Genomic DNA, 20,876 nt, shown 5'->3' with positions numbered 1-20,876 from the left:
TGTTGCTCTGCATCCATCTACAATCCCTTCTATCACTGAACAGCAAAAAAGAAACCTGTTGCTCTAGGAGTGGTTAGTTCTTTAAGATGGATAGTGTGGAGACAAGGTAGAAATTGAATGACTGTTTAATACCTACATACCCTTTGTCATATACCTTGCCTTAAACTGGAAAGAGAATTATGGTCATGCTCTGAAATATTTTGATTTATAATGTATGGCCAGTGTGAGCAAGCCATGCACTGTTACCTCATGGTCTCTTCTCCTTGGTGTCCTACACTGTTTACCTGACCTTTACAACCTTGTATTTCCTGAGAATGTCCTCTGACTCTTTAACCTCTGAAAATTGTTTTTTTTCTGAAACATAACATGAGGTCTTCTGAACCCTTGGCTGCAATCTGGTCGCTGTTCCCCATAATGTTAAAACTGAAGCTTAAGGTTTGGCAGCTTACTATCCTTCCTGGATGACAGATTTCTAAAAAAAAGCCAAATATTGTTATTGGCAAGTACAGGAGAGGGTTCAGTTGTTCCTGTGACCTCCTGCATGTCCTGCACATGGCAGTCCAGAAACCCCCTTGGCCATCAGTTTGAAAAGAATGTAGGTTGTGCCACTGGAGTTACACTTGACCTGTGTGTTTTGCTTCTGGTACTATTTGCAGTTTTGTTCCTCAGAAACTACAAATGGGTACTGCATATTCACTATGCTAATTGGGGAAAATTTTGAATACCTGGACATCCTGGGACTCATTTAAATGAGCTTTTGTTTTATTTCCCACTTATATGGAAAGAAGAAATCTGGTAGCATTCGAGAAAAACTACTTTAGAAATGGAGTTAAATGTGCCATTTCCCAGGAACCCCTCATCCAGATCCTTCCAACTTGGGGTCTCTAGCCCTGTTGTTCACTTGTGACCCCAAATTTTATGGGAGTCAGGTGACCCTGAATATTTTAGAGCATGTCTAAACAGAAGGAAGTTGTCAGACTTCCAACCAGAGCTAAGCTGCCAGTTCCATGTAATGTGTGCATGCTTGTGTGCATGTTCAAGGCTGTGCATTCCACAGCAGAAATAAATTCTGTCAGCAGCAGTCACTGATCTGCCTAAGTGCATCCTGCCTGCATGGGTTTGCATTTGGATCACCTCACTTACTGACAAAGGTGTAAAGTTTTATATACTGCACTCCCACAACTCCCTTGTGGCTGTCCTGCTGCAGATGCTCGTGAGCCTGAGTTTTGGCATCTATGTGAAACATTGATATACATTCAGGTTGTTGTTGTGGTTTTTTGTTGTTTTTTTCCTTCCAGTCTTTTCTTATGTGATCTATTACTGTATGGAATTGATTTATATTAACTCTGCCTGTTTATTAGTAATGTTCCATTCTTTCAGTCATTTGGATGCAAGTGCAAAAAACGGGTCCCTGAGGAAACAGCAGGTTTGTTACTGGAAGATGAGACCATACCAGAGGCTAGGGAGTGAAATGCAGATGGCATTCTCAGCCCCTTAAATGTACAAACACAGACAAAACGAAATTGTCTGTGCAGCTGGAATGAAATCATATGGCCTTGCATGTGTTTCTGCAGTAGTGTATTTCCTACTGTGAGCAAGAGATGCTGAATTCTATTTCAGTATGCTAGGCAGACTACTGTTTGAACAAAAGCTCATACTTGCTCCTTTAATCAGCAGCAGAATGTGTGTATATATTAACTCTTCTACACACAATATTTTTTTAACAAATCACTATTTAAAAATTAAATGCTAATATGTATGTGCAGTGAATTAAGAAACCAGAATTGCTCATAAGGCTGGTAAGCTCCAAGAAAGAGAGAGGAAGATCATTACACTTCTGCTATTTGTGAACCAGCTGATAATATCCAAAACTAAGATTTCATGAGTGGCATTTTAAATGAACACTTAGTGGCTGAAGATTAATAAAACAGCCAGCATTGTTCAAGAGAGGAGCTGTTAAAATCTTGTTTGTAGGGCAGTCACTTCCATACTTAAAGTGCAAACCCTAACAGAATGTGGTGTTTACATTTAGCAGCCAAGCAATGTAAGGAGGATACTTTCTGTGAACAAGTAAATCTGCTTTACTGGATACACAAGATGGATGGATGTAGCATAGTGTATTTTCTTCTTCCTACTTAACAGTTGACTCATAGCTAGACAGACAGAGAAATGCATTTCCTCTGAGAATTTGGTGACATTTCATAAAATCCCTAAATCTTATTCTAATTAAAGTGTAAGGGACCTGGTGAAATCTGATTCAGGTCTCTTGTCACAGCTCCTCACTAGTCTGTTCTTAAACTTTAGGGTTTTCAAAATCATAGAATCATAGACTGATCTGAATTGGAAGGGACCTCAGAGATCATCCAGTTCCAAGCCCCCTGCATGGACAGGGCCACTTCCCACCAGGCCAGGTTGCCCAAGGTCCCATCCAACCTTGAACACCTCCAGGGAACAGGCAGCCTCAACTTTCTTGGGCAACCTGTTCCAGTGTCTCACCACCCTTAAATTTAATTTTGTTAAAACCTGTTTCTGAGGAATAAGATTACCCATGTTCAGCCTTTGGCATGTAGAGATGCTGATGTCTCATATCTTCTGAATGCTTTGTCTCAGTGTTTCTACAAGCTCAGTGCATTCCTAGTGGAGGTCTGTTCCTCTGTAATAGTCAAGGAACCTTACTGTCCCCTAACATTAGGAAGAGTATTTTAACATGTTTTCTAAATGTTTTCTTTATTTTTAACATGTAAATGAAAACATGTAATTAACATGTTTTCTTTATTCCCAAGGTTGAGAAATATACAAAGACACCTGCTCTTCCAAGTGGGTGGAAATAGAAAATCCTGCCAAGAAAAATGCTGTTTCTCAGAAAAAATTCAAAATATGCTTAAATAAATAGATTGCATAAGTTTTGCAGGCCCTTGTTTGGGACAAGATTACTCACTTGGATGTTTGTAGCTTCTCTGCTAACAACACATAGTGTTTACATCTAAATAGCAATGTATGAACTGCTCCCCCATCAATTTGGAAAAAGACAGGGAACTATGGGCCCCAAATTAGCACAGCTCCCTTCAGTTCTTCAGTAGAGCAGCTGTTTTGCTTAAGTAAAACAGGAGTGGCTCCAGACCTTTAAGAAAACACCTTCTTTAAAACAGGTCAGGAACCAACTGACTGATTTGCAGGTAACTGTGAATGTGATTTTAATGGAAAGCAAACTGAGAGTTCACATCTGAATTTAGATAAACATAAATTTGGCAGTGGGTGCTAAGTTTCTGTAGATGTAAGTAGTCATGTGGTGGTCACTGTATATGGTAAGATTGCAGCAGTTGCCATATTATATAAAAGGATACAAGAACAAATGAAATCATTAATCATTCAGCCTGGAGAAGAGGCTGCTCCGAGGTGACTCTATAGCAACTTTCCAATACATGAGGGGGCCTACAAGAAAGCTGGGATAGGGCTTTTTGCATGGGTGTGTAGTGAGAGGACAAGGGGAAATAGTTTAAAAAGTGAAGAGAGGAGATTTAGATTAGATATTAAGAGGAAATTCTTTACTATGAGGATGGTTGCCCAGGGAAGCTGGGGATGGAATGCCCCTCTGAGCAACCTGATCTGGTGGGAGGTGTCCTTGCCCATGGCAGGAGGTTTGGATTTTAGATCTAGATGATCTTTAAGGTCCCTTCCAACCCTAACCATTCCATGATTCTATTATTAATGCTTTAATGTTATATCCTGTCTTATTTCCAGTAACCTAAGTAGTATGCCTACTACTTAATGGGGCATATCTTTGAAAGAATCAGCAGATACAATGTTCTGGAAGACATGAAAATCTGCAGCTTTGCATCAGTGGCCAAGGCTGTATCTTGGATCTGACTTTTTTTTTTTTAAGTACAAATTATGCCATTGGTGCAGCTACATAATCTAGAAATTGTAAATTTATGTTGCAGCAAATAATAGTGAGAGGATTTGTGTGGTGCTCAGAAAGAAGGCTGATGTGCATGTCCTGTTTTCATCAAACTAAGCAGCAAAATTTCTCTTGATTGAGGTGGGAAATCAGAACTGATTGCTTTGCCTGTTCTCCCTGAAAGAATGATAGAATGATGTTTTCTTTTCTGGTTTGTACTTAGTAGTTTCACAGCCAGATCACTGTAACTTCAGCTTTTTTGCGATGCTTTTTTGCATGGCTGTTTTTGTTAACCACTTTCATTACATTTTGGCTATTCTTCCCATCATGCTATTGACAAAATGAGTTTTTCAATTTTTTTTACCCCAAAGTTTACAGCATAGAATATGGAAGAAATCCATACCAAAAAAAAAAGAAAAGCCTGAAACATTAATTGGAGTAGACTACAGAATACAGACTATTCTATTGTCCATTTACCTCCCACATGAAATGAAAACTCTATTTTGATCTAAACTGTCACAGATAATTTCTGCACATAAAACACACCCGGAGACAGCTTTCAAATGGACTTGTCACTTCTTATTTAGCAGGCTGGGGACTCTCTTGTTGTCAAACCCTCTTTGCAAAAGCACCACTAGTACATTGATTTGCACAGCTGTATGTAAGAAGAAGAATGGATGCACAGCCTCCCTGAAAAAAAAAACCACCATATTTCAGTGCTGGAATTCTCTGCAACTGAACTTTCCTGCTGCTTAGGGGAAAAATTTGAGGTCTTTAGTAGTATTTTAAAGCATATTTTCATACTGTGTATTTGTGTAGGGAGGGGCTGGTTTTCAATGTAACCAGGGTCTAGTATGAATAGTGATGATTACCATTTAAAAGCTACTAACTAACATTCTGTTACTCTCCCTGACCTCTATGGGACCAGAAGTTTGGCTTTAAGATCTTCATAAATTTCAGGAATTCTTAAGCAAGTGCACTGGGAATATCTCTGAACTGTGAGTACAGAACCACTGCCTCTGAGAATATTTCAGCTATGATGCTGAGGCAGGGCTGCAGGGCACTTGTTTGCAGACTGCTATTCTGATGGTGGCCAGTATGGCCATCTTAGAAGCCTCGTAAGGCTGCGTGGAAGTCCTAGCTATGGAACTGCAGAAGAAGATAGATGAAAAGATGAGCACTACCATTTTCAGAATTTATTTTTATAACATTCAGTTTGCCCTTGAACATGATATTTTCACAAAACAAATCTGCTCACTGGCCTCATTTCCATCCTTGTAAGTTTATGCTATTGGAATATGCAATTAAATACTAATAGTGTATGATTTTCATTTCATTTTCCTCTTGAGGTTGAAAAATTGCCTGGGATGAGGGGGTGAAGAATTTGGTTAGTGTAATGAGTTGTCCATTATTGCTGCCTCCACAACTACACTGTGCAGGATTAAATAGCAAAACCCAAGATGGCAGAGAGCTCTTCCAACCTAATTCTGCAACACAACACAGATACCAAGCTACCTGCTGGTCTGTCTGAGAAGCATGACTTTGTCACATCCAGATGTATGTTTAGGAATGAAAGGAGTGAAACACAGATGAGTTCTGAGAAGCAGGGTCTTGCATTTTCTCCAGCTGCCAGAATCCCTTAGGTGTCTTCACTGCTGCAGCTGGGGTTGCAGGACAGGACTAGGAGAGAAACTGCCAGTTGCAGCACAAGGAAAAAAAGCTAAAAGCTAGAGCCTTAAGTACTTCTGGTCAAAGCCAACTGCCTGTTTTAAGGGCCATAACTTTTGTAATGAAATGACATACAGACTGGAAATCACATTCTGATTTCTAAGCTGTATGCCAGAATATCTGAGGGTTCTTTGTTCAATGTGTTTCAGACTCCTTTCTTGAGAGGAGCATCCTGGAGTGGGGGTTTCTCTTTTCCCACTTTTGTCTGTAAATGCAGTGTATTCATGAAACAATTTTAATGGCTATCCCATTGGGAGCAGTGAATTAGGTGGGGGAAAAAGGGTAATTTTCTGCATTAGTAGAGAATATAATTGAATAGGAAAAAATGAGAAAAAGAAAAATCTTAGGGTCACTACGCTTAAGTCAGTGATAATGCAATTGCATGAGTTTTAAACCCTGGCCATTACATAAAAAATACAGCAGATGGAAGTGATCTTTCCTCTTTCTTCCAGATCTTGGTAGGACAAGCTTTCTCTCCTCTCTCCAGGTAGGACTGGTATACAGAACTGGACTGGATACAGCATATCCATCTCTCTCCAGCTCCAAGAATGGAGGCTGGGATCAACTTTTGTGCTCACTTGGCAAGTTTATAGCATTCAGGGCTATAGAAATAGATGGACGTTTGTTCTACAATGGAAATTATCAATCTGGAGGCTGTATTCTCACAGGTATTGTGTACACACTTTCTACAGTTGGCACCAAAGCAATTTGGTTCTGTTTGTCCAACAAATCTATTAAATTGTTAGTTCTTTGAAACTTAAAAAAAAAATAAAATTGAATGCTATCTTGTCTGTAGTGACTTTAAAGAGCTGTGAGGCTCAGAAACTCTGAGACTGTCTTTGCAGCCTGTATGAGCATCATTTGCCTTACTCATAAAACACAAACTATGACTTGCTCTGCTAATGCTGAGTTGCACTTTGCCACTCCACAACTGAAAACAAAATGAACTACTTTATCTCAATCATTTAGGCAACAAAATGCAATTTTCTTGTGTTGATGAAGATCTTTGAGCCAACTCTTGTCTGGACACTTATCACTTTGCAATCTAATCTGCTGAATATCTCAGATCCTCTTGCCTTGGAAGAAAATGTGGGGTTTTTAGGTAAAACAGAAAAAGTCAGCTGTGTACTCATGCATGCAAAAACCCACAGTGATATGCATGTCCTCATATATCTCTATATGTATGCATGTGTACGTATAATAAATAAAAAAATCCGTACAGCACTTGAAAGTCCACAGTGAACTCGCTCATGTCAGCTGCAGTTGATAGGCAGCTAAGTCAGACTCTTTATAGTCCATTTCTAAAATGAAACCATAAATTTTAAAACTAGGCTTCATCATTGCACAGAAAAAAGCTTTCCTAGGCTATTGATGAAATATAATATTTGATAGGATTTATGAGGCCCAGATTCAGGAGGATCATTTGCAGAGCACTTAAAGCTGCTTTTTCATGCCCTTTGCCTTCCCTCCTCCCAAAGACACATACCAAAGAAAGCCATTAGTAATGAAAAATTATTAAGAAAGATTTTTCTTGATTCCATACAAATGCCAATTTGAGACAGAAAAAGAGGAAGAAAAGAACTGTAGGTTTTCTTAGAGTAAAGGGGTCTAAGTAGAACCAGGCTGGCTATATGAGCATAATATTGACTTCTATTAATAAATACACAGTATGATAATTTGCTGTAATACAGTAATTTGAAATGTTTGTGTATATGCATGCATTTTTAATAGCACCAGATGGAATTTTTTTTTTTTTTTATGACATTGAAATAGTCACAAACCAGCCACGTAAAGTTAAAAATAAAAATGATACCCAGATTCTCAGTATCTTGATAAAGTTTCCTTCTGGCTTGTATTACCAGAGTGATAATTTCGGAGGAAAAACATCTTCTGTAACTTGTGATCACAGTCTCTGTCAAACAGTAGGAAATGAAGAAAACTGCCAGACAGTGTCAGATTTATTAACAGCTATAAGAAAACCAGAATTAATGTATTTTCTCAACTTTGATGGGTTGAAATGTCCATGTGTTGTACTTCCTAATCTTAATGGACAAGTGAAGGAAGTAGCACTCATCAATTAAGCTGATTACAGTTTAATGTGAAACACATGCAGGAGTACCATGTTCTCACCCCACTGTACCTCAGAGGTGGTGTGGCTGTTGTTAAGGAGTGCTTTTCCTGCAGATTCCAGCTTTGTGTTGCTTTAGGAACACACAGCCAGCCTCTGGAGCAAGGAGTGTGCAGTCAGTCCTGGGGGGCAGGGAGGAGGACAGCCACACAGACCATGAATTCACCAGCTGTGTGAGAGGAGCTGCCAGCCTGGCTTCCTTGGGAAAACTGGATTTCCACCTCTTAATAAGAGACTTCAGCTAACTGGGTTGAAAATGCCTATGTAGGAGGTGTGCTGAATTTATATGGAATATGATGACAGCTGATTTGGGAGACCTGGAGGGAGAAGACAAGGAGTTCTTTTGTCTGTAAAAATTCAAAATAAGTAGCATATGATTTTTCAATAAGAAGCTGCAGTCTTTCTATATGCTGGAATGGAGGCTTTATGTTTAGGAAAGGAGCACAGCCTAGTCTTACACCAGACTGTGCCTTTTTGCCAGCCCTTGAACATTGACAATTTGGCTGAGGTATGAGATTCAGAGTACTTCCCACACACATGATAGAAACTTGGCTGCTGTCTTCAACAAAAGTGCTCCTACTGAGCTGCCAGAGCCTAGACATGCTTTTCCAGTAGTAGGTCCTCCTGGATGCAGGGACCAGAGAGGTTCCTGGTACAGGACTGAATGATGAGGTTAACAGCATATGATCAGTGCCCTGTTCCTCATCTGCCAACAAGGGAATGGGTAAAGTTGATTTGAATGTAAAAGCCTAAGAAATGCCATGAAAAGTCAGGACAAGAAAGGAATGGGGATGAGGCAGGAGTGCTGGAGGAGCAAGAGAATGGGGAGAATAAATTGTTCTAGGTCAGGTCAGAGTTGGGAGCAGTTAGTGGGTGCTTCAGAGTATGCTGAATTTCTACTGTTTTTATAGTGTCTTAGAGATGCACGCACTAATTTGAACCAGTGCAGAGAGGAAGAAGTGCTGTTGGGTGTCCCAGGTCATGTGTGGCCTCCTCATTGTAGGCTGTTTTGTGAAAGGCTTCAGGGCAATGGTTTTCCTGGAGTGCTGGACAGAGGGATGCTGACCTGGGCACATCAGAGAAGGTGTTGCTTTTCTAGAGCAGCCTGTGGGAAAGGGATGTGCTTGTATGGCAAGCCAAGAAATGGGGGGACATCCTTGGCTAAAAAGTGTAAAAGGAAAGACTTCTGAACATCAGGATGAGAACATGGAATGAAGGGAGAAAGACAAAAACAGATGTGGAAGGATGTGGATTTGTAAGGTATGTCTCTAAATACAGCAGCTGAAACCATATGAGGGTCATTATGCAGAGACAGGGATGGGCCTGAACCAAAATGTTTTCTTTAGAATTTCTGGGATTTCCCACCCAAATGCAGAGAGAGAGGCTTCCTCTTTCCCTTCCAGGTTAGATACACCAGGAAGTGATTGTTTGTAGTTTGGAGATTCCATTAGTTCATTTTTCCAGTTTAATTTAATGTTTCTCAAAACAATTACTGAAAAGGACTAGTGCTTACTTTCAAACATAAACAGCTGAAATTCAGCCCTGCCTTCTGCAAGTGGAAAACTGAAAATAATTCCAGAGGAGCAATGGAGCTTCAGCCTTAAGAAAGAGCTGGAAAACATGGACATGTCTGGGAGTCCAGGAGCTGCCATTGCCAGGAAAAGTTACACCGCTAACTGAAGGGCACTGAGTAGAGAAATACTTCTTCAAAATGCAGTTCAGCTTATAAAATGTTTAATTCTGTTGATCTAGGGCTTGTGATGAAAGCTAGTTGAAGGACTGAGCAGTCTTTGCAAATGAGAACATTTGCCAAAAAAAAGAGAACTCTTTTCCCTGGGGAGCCCAGCTGCACAGGGGAGATGTGCCCGAGGAGGGAGGCTGCTGGGAGGGCAGGCAGGGTGGCCTTGGAGATGGCAGAACTTTGCCAGTTCCATCAGCCACTTCAGCATCTGGCAGGGGTTCTGTTGAGCAATAACCACAAGTTAAATTTGCCATTTATAATCCCTAAGAGAAGCTAGTGATAACTGATGTTTTGGCTTTTGAACATGTTCCTGTGAAACTGCTCAGATCTCAGTTGTAGTCTAGAAGTACAGCCCTGGCAGAGAGCTAGAATGAATTTACCTTCAGGGTTGTCCACATGGTCAGACTGTAATAAAATTTTTAGCCCCTTCCACTACTAAAGTGTAGAAAATATAGTTAAGCCTGTTGCTCTTGCACATCTGGTAAATGCTTCATGTGACATTTCCGTAGACATTCCAAAGAATATAGAGTTAGGGTGTTCTAAAGAGTGTATAGTTTATACTGCCCTCTGTGAGAAGCCTCGTATTTTAAGTCATTTGGGCAGGCTTAGCAGTGCTTTCATTTTGCTGTGTATTGCACTCACAACTAATAAAATAGGTTACATATAAATTCATTTGTTGTCTTTGCTTTTAATCAGCTTGTAGTTCAATGTTCAGTGCTATCCTTATAAGGTTTTTCCATGCTTCACCTTGCATGTGCCAGTGGCTTAATATGAACATCTGCTGTCTTTCTGTAGCAAATCTGATGATTTTTCTATGAGCATATCTTTAGTTGTACATACAAATAGAATCCAGGCACTGTTAGATGTGCCTATGAAAGCACAAATCAGACTGAAATAGTAACAGAGGAGGTTTTCTGCAGTTCCCTTTATGAAATATCAAATTGAAATTGGAGCTATGAAGTAGCCAGAAAACTTTTTATTTCTGAACAAAAGGCATATGCTTGTACAGCCTAACTTAATTAGATCTCTGGTACATTCTTAGAATGGTTGGTATTTCATGTGTTGTATCATTGCAAGTTGCTTTTTCATTGTGGTTGGGCTTCTACATAGCAGAATGTAGGACAGCATCACTCCAGATGGCTGGCTCCTTTCACCAAATTTGTAGCTGTCTACAGCAAAATCTTAGTTTTAGGTCTTCAGTGCAAATTCCCTTTGACTCTTTGGATGCCCTAAAGAGTGCAGTTCTGGAATATGTGTAAATATCTATAAAGTACAGTGATCAGTGACCGGTTTAAGAAGAAATATAAACCAGTTCCAGCTGGAGTGCATTCTTGAGGTAAGCTCAAAATGCTCTCCAAATTGTCAGCACACTACTCAGGAAAAACATGAGAAACGTGATTTTTAGTGGGCTTTTCTTCACGTAAGATCAATGTAAATGGGAGCTGGTCAATTTTCAACAGTTTATGTAAAATTGTCCGTAAGTTTTTCTTCTGGACTTCAGTCTTTGTGAATAAATGCATCACACTGGGTTGTCAGTACAACTCTGTGTATTTCTGTGGACATAACTACGCCTGTGTTCCAGTAAGTATTGTGTATCTGGCCATTAATATTTATATATAACTGAGAGCTTTGGTTCTTGCAATTTTTAATAAACATTGATGGTGTTACTAGTTTATAGAGAGCATTCAATATGGTCCATCAAAATGGCAGCCCTAATTAGGTTCCTTGAATTAGCTAATGGATTTTGAGAAAGATAACTTACAAAGCTCTTACAGATGTCCAACCTATTCCTGCCATGGCAGAAAGATGAAAGGCTGCTGGAAGCTGCAAACTTTAAAGCTTTAGAAATACAGCTGGCAGCTTAAAAAGATAAATTACATTTGTATTTTCTTTCCCTGTAAAGGTCCTAAGGCTGGATTAATGTTATCCTTGTGGTGACCATTCATTAAAAACAGCCAAATAAGCCAACATTATAGTAAAGATGCATATTGGTTAGGAGATCTATGCTTTTCCTGGTGTTTTGTGCATGGTATAAATTAATTCCTTTTTTTTTAATATAAACTGTATCTGTTACAGCATTAACAGACACAGATTTTTTATTATTATTTTTATTTTTTAAATTATTATTGTTTTTTCTTTTTTCCAGTTGAAGTTGCTATTTCTACCTCATTTCTACCTAGGGCATTTATTATAAAAGCAAACTACATAGAACATCAGTTGCTGTCACTTTACCAGTGGCAAAGGTTTGAATGTGTGATAGGAAGAGCAGAATCTAGTCTAGTGTGAAACCTGGAGAGGTAATTTCTGAGAGAAAACAGATAGTTACTCCAGGCTTTGTAGTTTTCAACAAAATATGTTTTAGAACGTGGGCAGCAGCTTCAACTGTGAGCAAATTCAGGATTCTTGACTATTCCCTTAACAAGGGAGTGCAGAAATTAAGTCTGTACTAAACCATCTCTCTCCCTCCTGCCTTTGCTTTGTGTGTGCTAAAGGGAATTCCTGAGGGACTCTTGAATGGTGAATTCATTGGGAGTCTGTAAAGTACTTATTATCTCAGCTTTAGCAAGAAGTTTAATAAACTGTAGTGCAAAAATAGTCAGCAAGTGAAAAAAACCCAGCTGCCAGTTACAGGCAGGTATGGTAGCCATTAAGAACCAGAGCTACATTTCCACACAATAGTTTAGCATTCAGGATTTGCTTTGTTGAATTGTTAAAGCTGCTATAAATGGAGTTGGTAGGGCTGGAAATCTGCTTTGTATTGATGTGACTTATCTGTTGTAAATGTACTAGCTGCTTTACATCAGTGGAGTAACATATCCCCTCCCAAGCCATGTTGTAATACAAAGTGCCAAAAAAGGCAGTTTAAGTACTTTTGCCATGTAAATCAAGAAAAAATTACCTTGGAGAGAAGGCACTCAGTTGTGCCTCACATGTGACTAGTGCATGATGGATAAAAGGCATAACTGATATAATCTTTAGTGAGGAAACCAGAAACTGTTGCATTGTCTAGAGGCTACTGAAAATACCAGGAAAATCTGTTTGTCATTATTTTCATTGTGTATTGTTTATAGAGAGTTTGGTTGTTGTCAGCAGCCCAGTCCCTAATCTCCCTTCTTTCCTAGTCCTTCAGCGACACGTGCACATCTCTCATCAACAAGACAGCAGTAAATTGGTCACAGGCCAGGAAAAGACATTGCCATTAACCAGCCTGAGCTGTAACACTGGTTATTTTTTTATTATTACTCAAATCTGGTGATTGCCTTTCTTGATGAGGCACAATACATCGAGCAGAAAAAAAAAATGGGAAAAATGTCTTTTGTTTGAAGTGAAGATGACAAGCTGGCTACAAACAATAAAATGTCCCCTTTTTTTGTTTCCTTCCTATTTGATTGCAAATAACCTGTTTCTGCTAGACAAGCACATATAGTATCTGCTGCTACAGGGAAGTTCAAGTTCAGTGTGCCAATTTTATTCCTGTAAAGCAACAAATCAGGCTATACCTTCTATTATTTCTGGGCAGCTGCAGTCAACTAGAAGGTATAAAGGAGAGTAATAGAGATGAGAAGTGGCCTGGATTGATGCACATCTGAATGTCTAGGCCATCTGCTATAAAAACCTGGAAAAGGTGTTTTGTGTCATGTGAAAAGAGTGAAACATAAAAGGATTTTTTGTGTTAAGCTACCGAGAGGTATTTTGAAAACAGTTTGGAAAAACTGAAAGTGTTAAAAATCTGTTGGTCTCAGTCTTCAAATCATCCTTTTCAAGCTTCTGTAAACATATTAGGAGCTATTTTGAGAAAGAAAAAGTTAATTACACTGTTAATTCATATCATGCAAGGTTTGCTTTATTTATTCCTAATGAGTCTGTAGGAACCAAAGAATACCATCTTCTTTCTTTCCACGAAGCTCTTAATGTCAAGAGGTCAGTAGTGATGTTACAGGATCAGTAGGATTCAATTTACATCCAGACAAATGGTAGTCATGTGCTGCCCTAGGACTCTTTGACCTTTTGGACAGAAGTGGTTGTACTGCTCTTACAGGAGTCTGGGGAATTAAAAGGTGACAGCCTGTGTTCTACTGAAGCACAGTTACTAAGTTGTAAAATGTTGTAAAGCAAAATAGGACTCAAGGACTTGAGTATGCAAGTCCAAATAAACTCAAGTAAGTGAGAATAGTTTGGTTCAGTATAGTTTGGTTTTCTGAAGTTTATTTATGAATCTTGAGTTGAAATGTGTTTGTGTACATTAGTGAGAAACATCCATCTAATGCTTCTCCCGTCAGCCTCCTGTACAGATCCTCTCAGGATAGTCCTGTGTAAATGGAACTGGGCTCAAATTCTTCCTCCTAATCACTTTGTGCAAGTTTTCAAAACAAGTGGGTCCTACTGGGGTGTCATGGCTGAGCAGTTTGGGCAGACCACAGACCTAAGGACAGACTTCCTCTATACTCCCCCTCCACGAAGAGAAGATAAAAGGGGGCTAAAGACTGGAGATTTTCAGTCAGAGACTGAGCAGCCTGATAGATAAGGGCTCTGACAAGCACAGGGCAAACTGGTTGTGGAGGAGAGCAGCCCAGCCAGCAGGGAGTGGGAAGAAAAGAGGGAAGAGCTGCTGACCTTCCCAGCCTATACAGTACAGTAAGAAATGGGAGGGAATAGATCCCTCCCTTGGAATTCTGCCCCTCTCAGAGTCCCAAAGCCCTCGTTCTTTTCACACGATGTTCTTCCTTTTCAAACAATGACATGGGGCCCTTCTCCATTGATAAAGACTATGTATACATAGCATATATTCCTGCCCAGAGCAAGAAAGCAAGTGCTGTGGAGACCTTTAAAACCACTTACATGGATCCAGTAGTGAGAAAGGCATCGTTCTGAAGTTGGGTCCTTAGCACAGAGTGTGGATAGCCAAAGCTCAGCCTGTCTCTGGATGGACATCAAAAGTGCTCCCTGAGCTGCAAGGCAGTGTCAGTGGTGCCAACACAATGGTTCTGTCCAGTCTCTCATTGCAATGTCATTTGTTTATGCATATGTCACTTATATGAAAATAACAAATGTTCATTTCATCCTAAACTCTCTTTCTCTTGGTGGTTGGCAAGCGTAAAAACAAAAATCTTGTAGAATTATGGGTTTAAATTGATTTTATCTCTTCCCACCATTCTTTTCATTATTCCTTACTCTTGAGGTTGCAGGAAAATCTTCATAACCAATGTAATGCGTCAGACTGGAAGAACGAGGGGAACCAAAAGAGAAATGTACTCAAATGTTTATTTGTTATAACTTTAAAATGAAAGTTTTATCCTAATTGGAAGATACTCTTACATGCTCAGTTAGATTCCCTTATACTGTGCATTTTTTCAGACCACAGTGTTCCTTTCATATATGAAATCAGATTTATTTTATTGCAAACTGTGAGCAGAAGATTGTCCTTTTTTTTTTTTTTTTTGAGTGTGTGGGTCACATTTTGCCTTGGACACATTTGTTAATTAATTTTTTTTTAACTTGGAACCACTGATTTTTTCTTCAGTGGTTGAGAGTCTGCTGGGTGAAATCAGCATTTGCAAGAAATTGCTGGCAAAAAAGCTCTGTGCAATATTAATGTGTTTAGGAAAACTACTGGAAACAAAATATTTATTGCCTCTTTAAATGTAAAGTGGTTCATCTTACTCTGTATGTGGAGCTCTTGTTTTTAATTTTGTGTTATCCAGAGAGCTGCAGTAAGAAGTCATTAATTTAAAAAATTACATTTTTAACCTGAAGAACTGAAATCCAGATTAGCAACTCAGAGGAAGAACAGAGAGGAGATTTTATTGTGCAAAACCTGAGCCATATGGTTAAATATTAAGATGCTTTGATTGATTCACTGAAAAAAAAAATCTTGTCATATTTGGCATATAATGTTATTGAGGATGGCATGAAATTTCTCAGTCATATTTAGCATAATTCCAGAGAGAGTTTTAAGCTAAGACTGTACCAAATAGGAGTATTCTTTTGGTTTTGGGATGCCTATTGCAACTCGATTGAGTGGGTTTTGTTGCAGGTCCTCTTACAGGTAGAGTCAGAGCAGTGGCCCAGTGCCTCTCACAGGGCAGGAGTCTCTGATTTCAGGCAGTTCTTTACCTGCTCGGTAGTGCAGCCCCAGCACCATGGGTTACATCAGTCACCTAGAGTTGGTGGGTCATATTTTGAGGAGCTAAAGCAGAAGGGCTTTCAGACCCTGAGAGGGGGGGAACACATCGGGGTCTGTTCCCTCCCCCTCCCTGCCCATACCCTATAAAGCTCCTGCAGACCGCAGCCCCTCCTCTCTTCCTGCGCTGCTGTTCCCCTGCGCTCCTTTACCCCCAGCTCCCCACCTGCTCTGCAGAATCCACATCCATCGGGTGCTGGGAAGAGCCGTGGAGCCCCCTCCTGAGGGGGCCCTGCCCCAAGGGACCCTCAGGCACCTCTCCCTGCCGGCATCGACATCGGGTTGTGTGTGTATATTTGTATACATCTGTATTTTTGTTCATTATCCCATATGCTATTGCGTCTTCCCTGCTCTAGTTAATCTGCTTCCAATTTTTATTTATTTTTTTAATTTCTAAGTCTCTAGTCTTCATTCTCCTCCTATCTTTCCTTTGGGAGTGTGGAGGAGGTAAAAGAATAGTTCTGTCCACTGGTTTGGGTCCAACCACACTGCTAAGCTGTGACACCTTGAAACTTTTACCCACTCCTGAGTAGTGTGAGGTGCGTGTGATGCCATGTGCAATGCTCATGAAACAGTTCTAAATTTAAAGTTGGCTCCTGACAATTATGTGGAATATGAGCCACATTCAAACTCTCCAGATTAATTCAGTCAGCACTGTGCAAATATTGCATGCATAATCTATTAGTTTACCCCAAGGAAACTGAAGCCTCGAATTCAAAGAGAATGAGGTCATCACTAATAAAAAAAATTTAAAATAAAAAACAACTGATACAGCAATATAAAAAAAAAAAAAACCAAAAACCACAATTTTCCAAACCTGGCAGAGAAGAGCATAAATGCACTGTAAATTATTCTGCCATCTGTCTGTAAATACATAATTAAAAAAATAAAGGTTTGATCAGATAGCAGTTGTCAGACAGGAAAAGTGGATTAATACCAGTTCAAATGTTTCAGATGCATGAGTGTTCATATGAAAAGGAACTTACAGAAGAAATCTAAAAACAATAATCCAATCCATGTCAATTTATTTTAAGAAGACTTACTGAAGTGCTTTATCAAGCAGGCAGATTTCATTTACAGTAGCTTTCCATTTGATGTAGCACTTCTTCCTTGAGGAAACAGAAATATTAAAGTTCTCATCACACCTACAGTTTTGTGGACAACTCCTTTCCCTGTCTTGGCTCCCTGTGCAACCACGTCTTAGCCATCCCATTCAAAACCATGGACTTCCCCATTGTCATGGTAAGACTGTAAGAGAACCATCCACTCTTTCTCCTGTGACTGGTGTCAGAATGATTTCCTAAAATTTTTCTGCATGTAAGGAGATCGATTCAGAAGCAGTTGGTACAGAGATAGAACCTGAACCCTCCTAAGAAAGTTTTAAATAATGGTTGGGTAGGGGAAAATATGTCTGAGAAACTTGACATGAAGTTTAGTAAAGACTTAAGGTAAAAAAAAAAAAACAACCAAAATCTCAAACAGCTGTTTCTTAAATTAATGAAGTTGATGTCCTGGCCAACTGTATTCTAAGTTTGTTCTTCCCTTTAATAACAAATTTTGAACCCACTGGCTATTTTGGACCAGAGTTGTTAGATCTGATGTTCAAAGGACAGGATCACCTGAGATTAATGAAAATAAATTGTCTGCTGGAATGGCCCAGACAAATGGCCCTGCTGAGGGGAAATGCTGTGATGTGAACTCAGTCCCACTGTCAGTAAGCAGAGACCCCACAGGAAAGGAGCACAGACAATCCTGGAGGTGCTTGTTTCCAGAGGTTATGTTTGTGTTTTCACACTGACTCAGATTAATAATTTGCCATGTGCTGCTGTTTCTCATTCAAACGTTTCTCTTCATTCTCATGCTTAGTGTTTGTATTTAAGCACAGTGTGACAGGGGTTGGCCAAATTAAAAACTGTCAGGGTCCAGTTTTTATTAATATATACGACTAGCTTGATTTTTTCAGCACCAGCTTCCACTTGCTGGCCAGATGGGTTTAAGCAGAAGGAAGTTCACCTAATGGAGATATGCAATAAGTGGAGCACAGGCTGCTATTACTATCTCTTAAAATATATATCTCAGATTTCATTTTAAAAGGGGTGAAAGAAAAGCCCTTTATGGCATTTGCAGATTACCTCTTTAGCCAACATACCTGGTGGTAGAAAGTGGGTTTGTGGCCATTGGGCCACTGGTGGTAGGTGCTAATACAGTTTGCAGAGAGCTGCAGGGAGCTAGATCAGCTGAAATAAAGCTCAACCAGATTCCTGTATTTCAGCATTTCCCTCTCTTAGCTAGTGCTGTTTTGGTTGATAATGTTGGCAAAGCAAGAAGTACAAGATTTTAGGCCTTATCTGTATGTTAGCAGCCCTAATTACATGCTTTATCTGTATTCACAAGTAAAGTCAGGCAATTTCACAGGTATTGTACTGCTCAAGAGCTGTGGACCAAGCTTCACTGTTTGAAGTGATAGTCCCAATTAGACAGTCCCCAGCTTCTATGTTCTGCACACTGGAAATGGTTCTCCACTGACAAGAATTCGTGCAAGGAAAAGAACCCTCTATCTGTGGCAAGAGTCATGGGGCTAAGGGCATAGACTTTTCTTTTTTCTCTTGAGCCTGCAGTGGTTGAGCAAGTTTTCTGCACTGTCTGGCACATCATGAGTAAAATTTCCCATGCTCTGGAAGAGTTTGGTGAGTCAGCCAGATAAGCTTGAAACCTTTGGGGCTTTGCCGAGTAGGGGGGAGCTGAATGACTTAGTATCTAGGGAAGGGAAGTAATTTAAGTAATTTTTCATGGAAACATACCAATACTGCAAGTAAACCTTTCCAATCCTGGCTCCATATTCTGTTGCATTTGCACCCTGTGTAGAATTTTCTTTCATTGGTAATTAATTTCCAGCCAGTCTAGATTGCTATTAGATACTAGAACCTACTTAGTAATGAACTGATAGATATATGTCCAGTCTTCTGTATGCACTTTCCAAATTCAGTTTGCTATGCAAAGTCTATAAAAGCTTTCCCTAGATTCTGGCACACTCATAGGGGAGTACAGTTTGACAAAATGCTCCACAGAATCTGTGGTCACATGGATAACTGTATCTTTGGAGTCCCTTGTTGGTTAGGCAGAATTAAGGTTGCAGATTAAGAGAATGTATGATGATGTGCTGCAATAGCAACTCAGACGATTTTAGGAGCGGCCTGAAATAAATTCTACGATCCCTGTGAATGCCAATAAATGCTACTGAGCTATACAGACAGTATTCACCCTTGTGCTGACTAAAGCAAGACTGGAAATAGCTTTGGGAAACTTCTAATTTATTCATTTATATTGTGACTATATATTTTTTTTTTAATTCTTAGGCATTTTCAGGATTATTTTCTTCTAATCTTTCCAGATACGCTTGGGCTTCCATAGTTGTAGAAGTCCAGCAGTAAGGTTTTGGAAGGTTCACCAGGGTCAAAATATGCATCTGTTTGACTTGACAAACTAGGTAACCTTACCAGTTTTACCATGGCTATTTGCAGTGTATGCAGTTCAGTACACAAATGAGTCTTTGTGAATTACTTGATGTATTACTGTTTAATTGCCAGTTTCAAACTGGCGTCAAGATGTAGTAGTGTGCTTCCTATTCCTCTTGCCTCTTTGTATTTTCATGGCTGATGGTTTTGTTCTCAGTATAATTGGAAATTTTGGTTTTTTATGAAACAAAACTGTGCTTCTATGTGAATATAATCTATTTTTTAACTTGAACAAATGTAATTTTACGGAAATTTCACATTTAGCGTGGGAGCAAAAGGAAACATTTTCTGGCAGCGATCATGATCATCATTATTATTAAAATATGATAGCCATTTATAGCTACTCATAGGAATGTTATAAGTTTCCCTGTGTGCTCCCCCACCTGTCTGCATCCATCTGTTGTCTCTTGCCTTGTACTGGAATTGTTAACTACTTTGGGCAGGGACAGCATTTTTTAAAAATGGAGTTCAAGTTCACACTTACCAGCTTTGTTAATACAAGAAAGCAAAAATAAGTGTGATGTGGTCAGTGGGCACTATGCAAGTCAGGAGAATTAGAATCCATTTGTCTCAGGTGTGGCACTTGTGTGTGTATGCTTATGGGTTCCTTCTAAGCATTAGTTATGTGTGTACATGTAAGTTATATTTAGCATTTTTTAATTTTTCTCAGTGGCTGCACAGGTGCCAGGAATGCTGATCGGATCCAGAAGTTACGGAAGGAGTATCATCAGGCCAGGAGAGAGGGCTTACCTGTCTATGAGGATGATGAAGGAAGAACACAGCCATCTGACTATGAGCAGCATTGGGTAGGTCCACAATGTGATGCACGGTTAGCAGAAAGTGCTGATTTGTTTGTGTTTTCCAGAAATCCTCTGTCAGCTTAACATGAATTTCAGGGGTTCGTAGAAATGTAAAAATCCTTAATGCCAGCCCATGAAAAAAGAAACAGTAATTGCATCAAAACTTGGCTAAAAATAACTCGTCTGTTCACAGTGTTTAATTTAGGCCCAGGTTTCCTCTCTTGAAGCCCAAGAGACGCAGTCATTGCCAAACTTTGTTAGATGTGGTAGCACTGAGGCTTTTCAGCAGGATTTATCCAGCAATTCATCCAGTGATTCCTTGAGTTAACAAGAGCATTAGAAGAGCAGAGTCTCAGAGTGCTTAGGGGTAAAGTGAGAAGGAGGAAATAGAGGCATGTCTGCTCCTGCCCTTCCTTCTGCACAGGTCAGTAACAGTCTGGCCACGATACATCCTCAGTAAGTTTTATAAATTCAGTAATGGAATAATTTGCCCTCCTCCTATCAAAGAATCCTAAAATATTCTACCAGCACTATAGAACTGTAACACATATGCTGTATTCCCTCTCTTACATCTAGTCACACAACATGGAGGTATATTATCTACCCCACTGTGTAACCTATGGTAGAACCAGAGATTGAATTGATTGATTGATTGATTGATTGATAGATAGATTTTTGAATGCATTGAATAAATTCAGCTGCTACAGTCTATGGGATCCCAGCTGTGGTGGCACTCAAAAGCTCCACCTGAGCAAGTTTCAGAGGTGAGCTCTGCCTCTTTAGAAGTAGTTACAAGCAACTTGCATTCAAAAATGTAATTTTGTTAAGATGCAGTTTATGCTAAATTTGAAATTTTATTTTGAAAAGAAGCAGAATTATGTTAAA

General features: G+C 39.6%; 1 protein-coding gene across 1 annotated transcript in view; it reads left to right on the top strand.

The window, feature by feature from the left end:
* Positions 1-20,876, top strand: part of PARD3B (par-3 family cell polarity regulator beta) — a 385,985-nt gene that overhangs the window by 312,275 nt on the left and 52,834 nt on the right. The window contains exon 21 of the mRNA XM_030454365.1: positions 19,862-19,997. Within this exon, the coding sequence (XP_030310225.1) occupies positions 19,862-19,997 (136 nt within the window). The remainder of the gene's footprint in view (positions 1-19,861; positions 19,998-20,876) is intronic.

This window comes from Calypte anna, chromosome 7 (genome assembly GCF_003957555.1).
Source record: "Calypte anna isolate BGI_N300 chromosome 7, bCalAnn1_v1.p, whole genome shotgun sequence".
NCBI classification, from domain to species: Eukaryota; Metazoa; Chordata; class Aves; order Apodiformes; family Trochilidae; genus Calypte; species Calypte anna.
The sequence above is the reverse complement of the archived record's forward strand: the minus strand, read 5'-3'. Positions and strand labels throughout refer to the sequence as shown.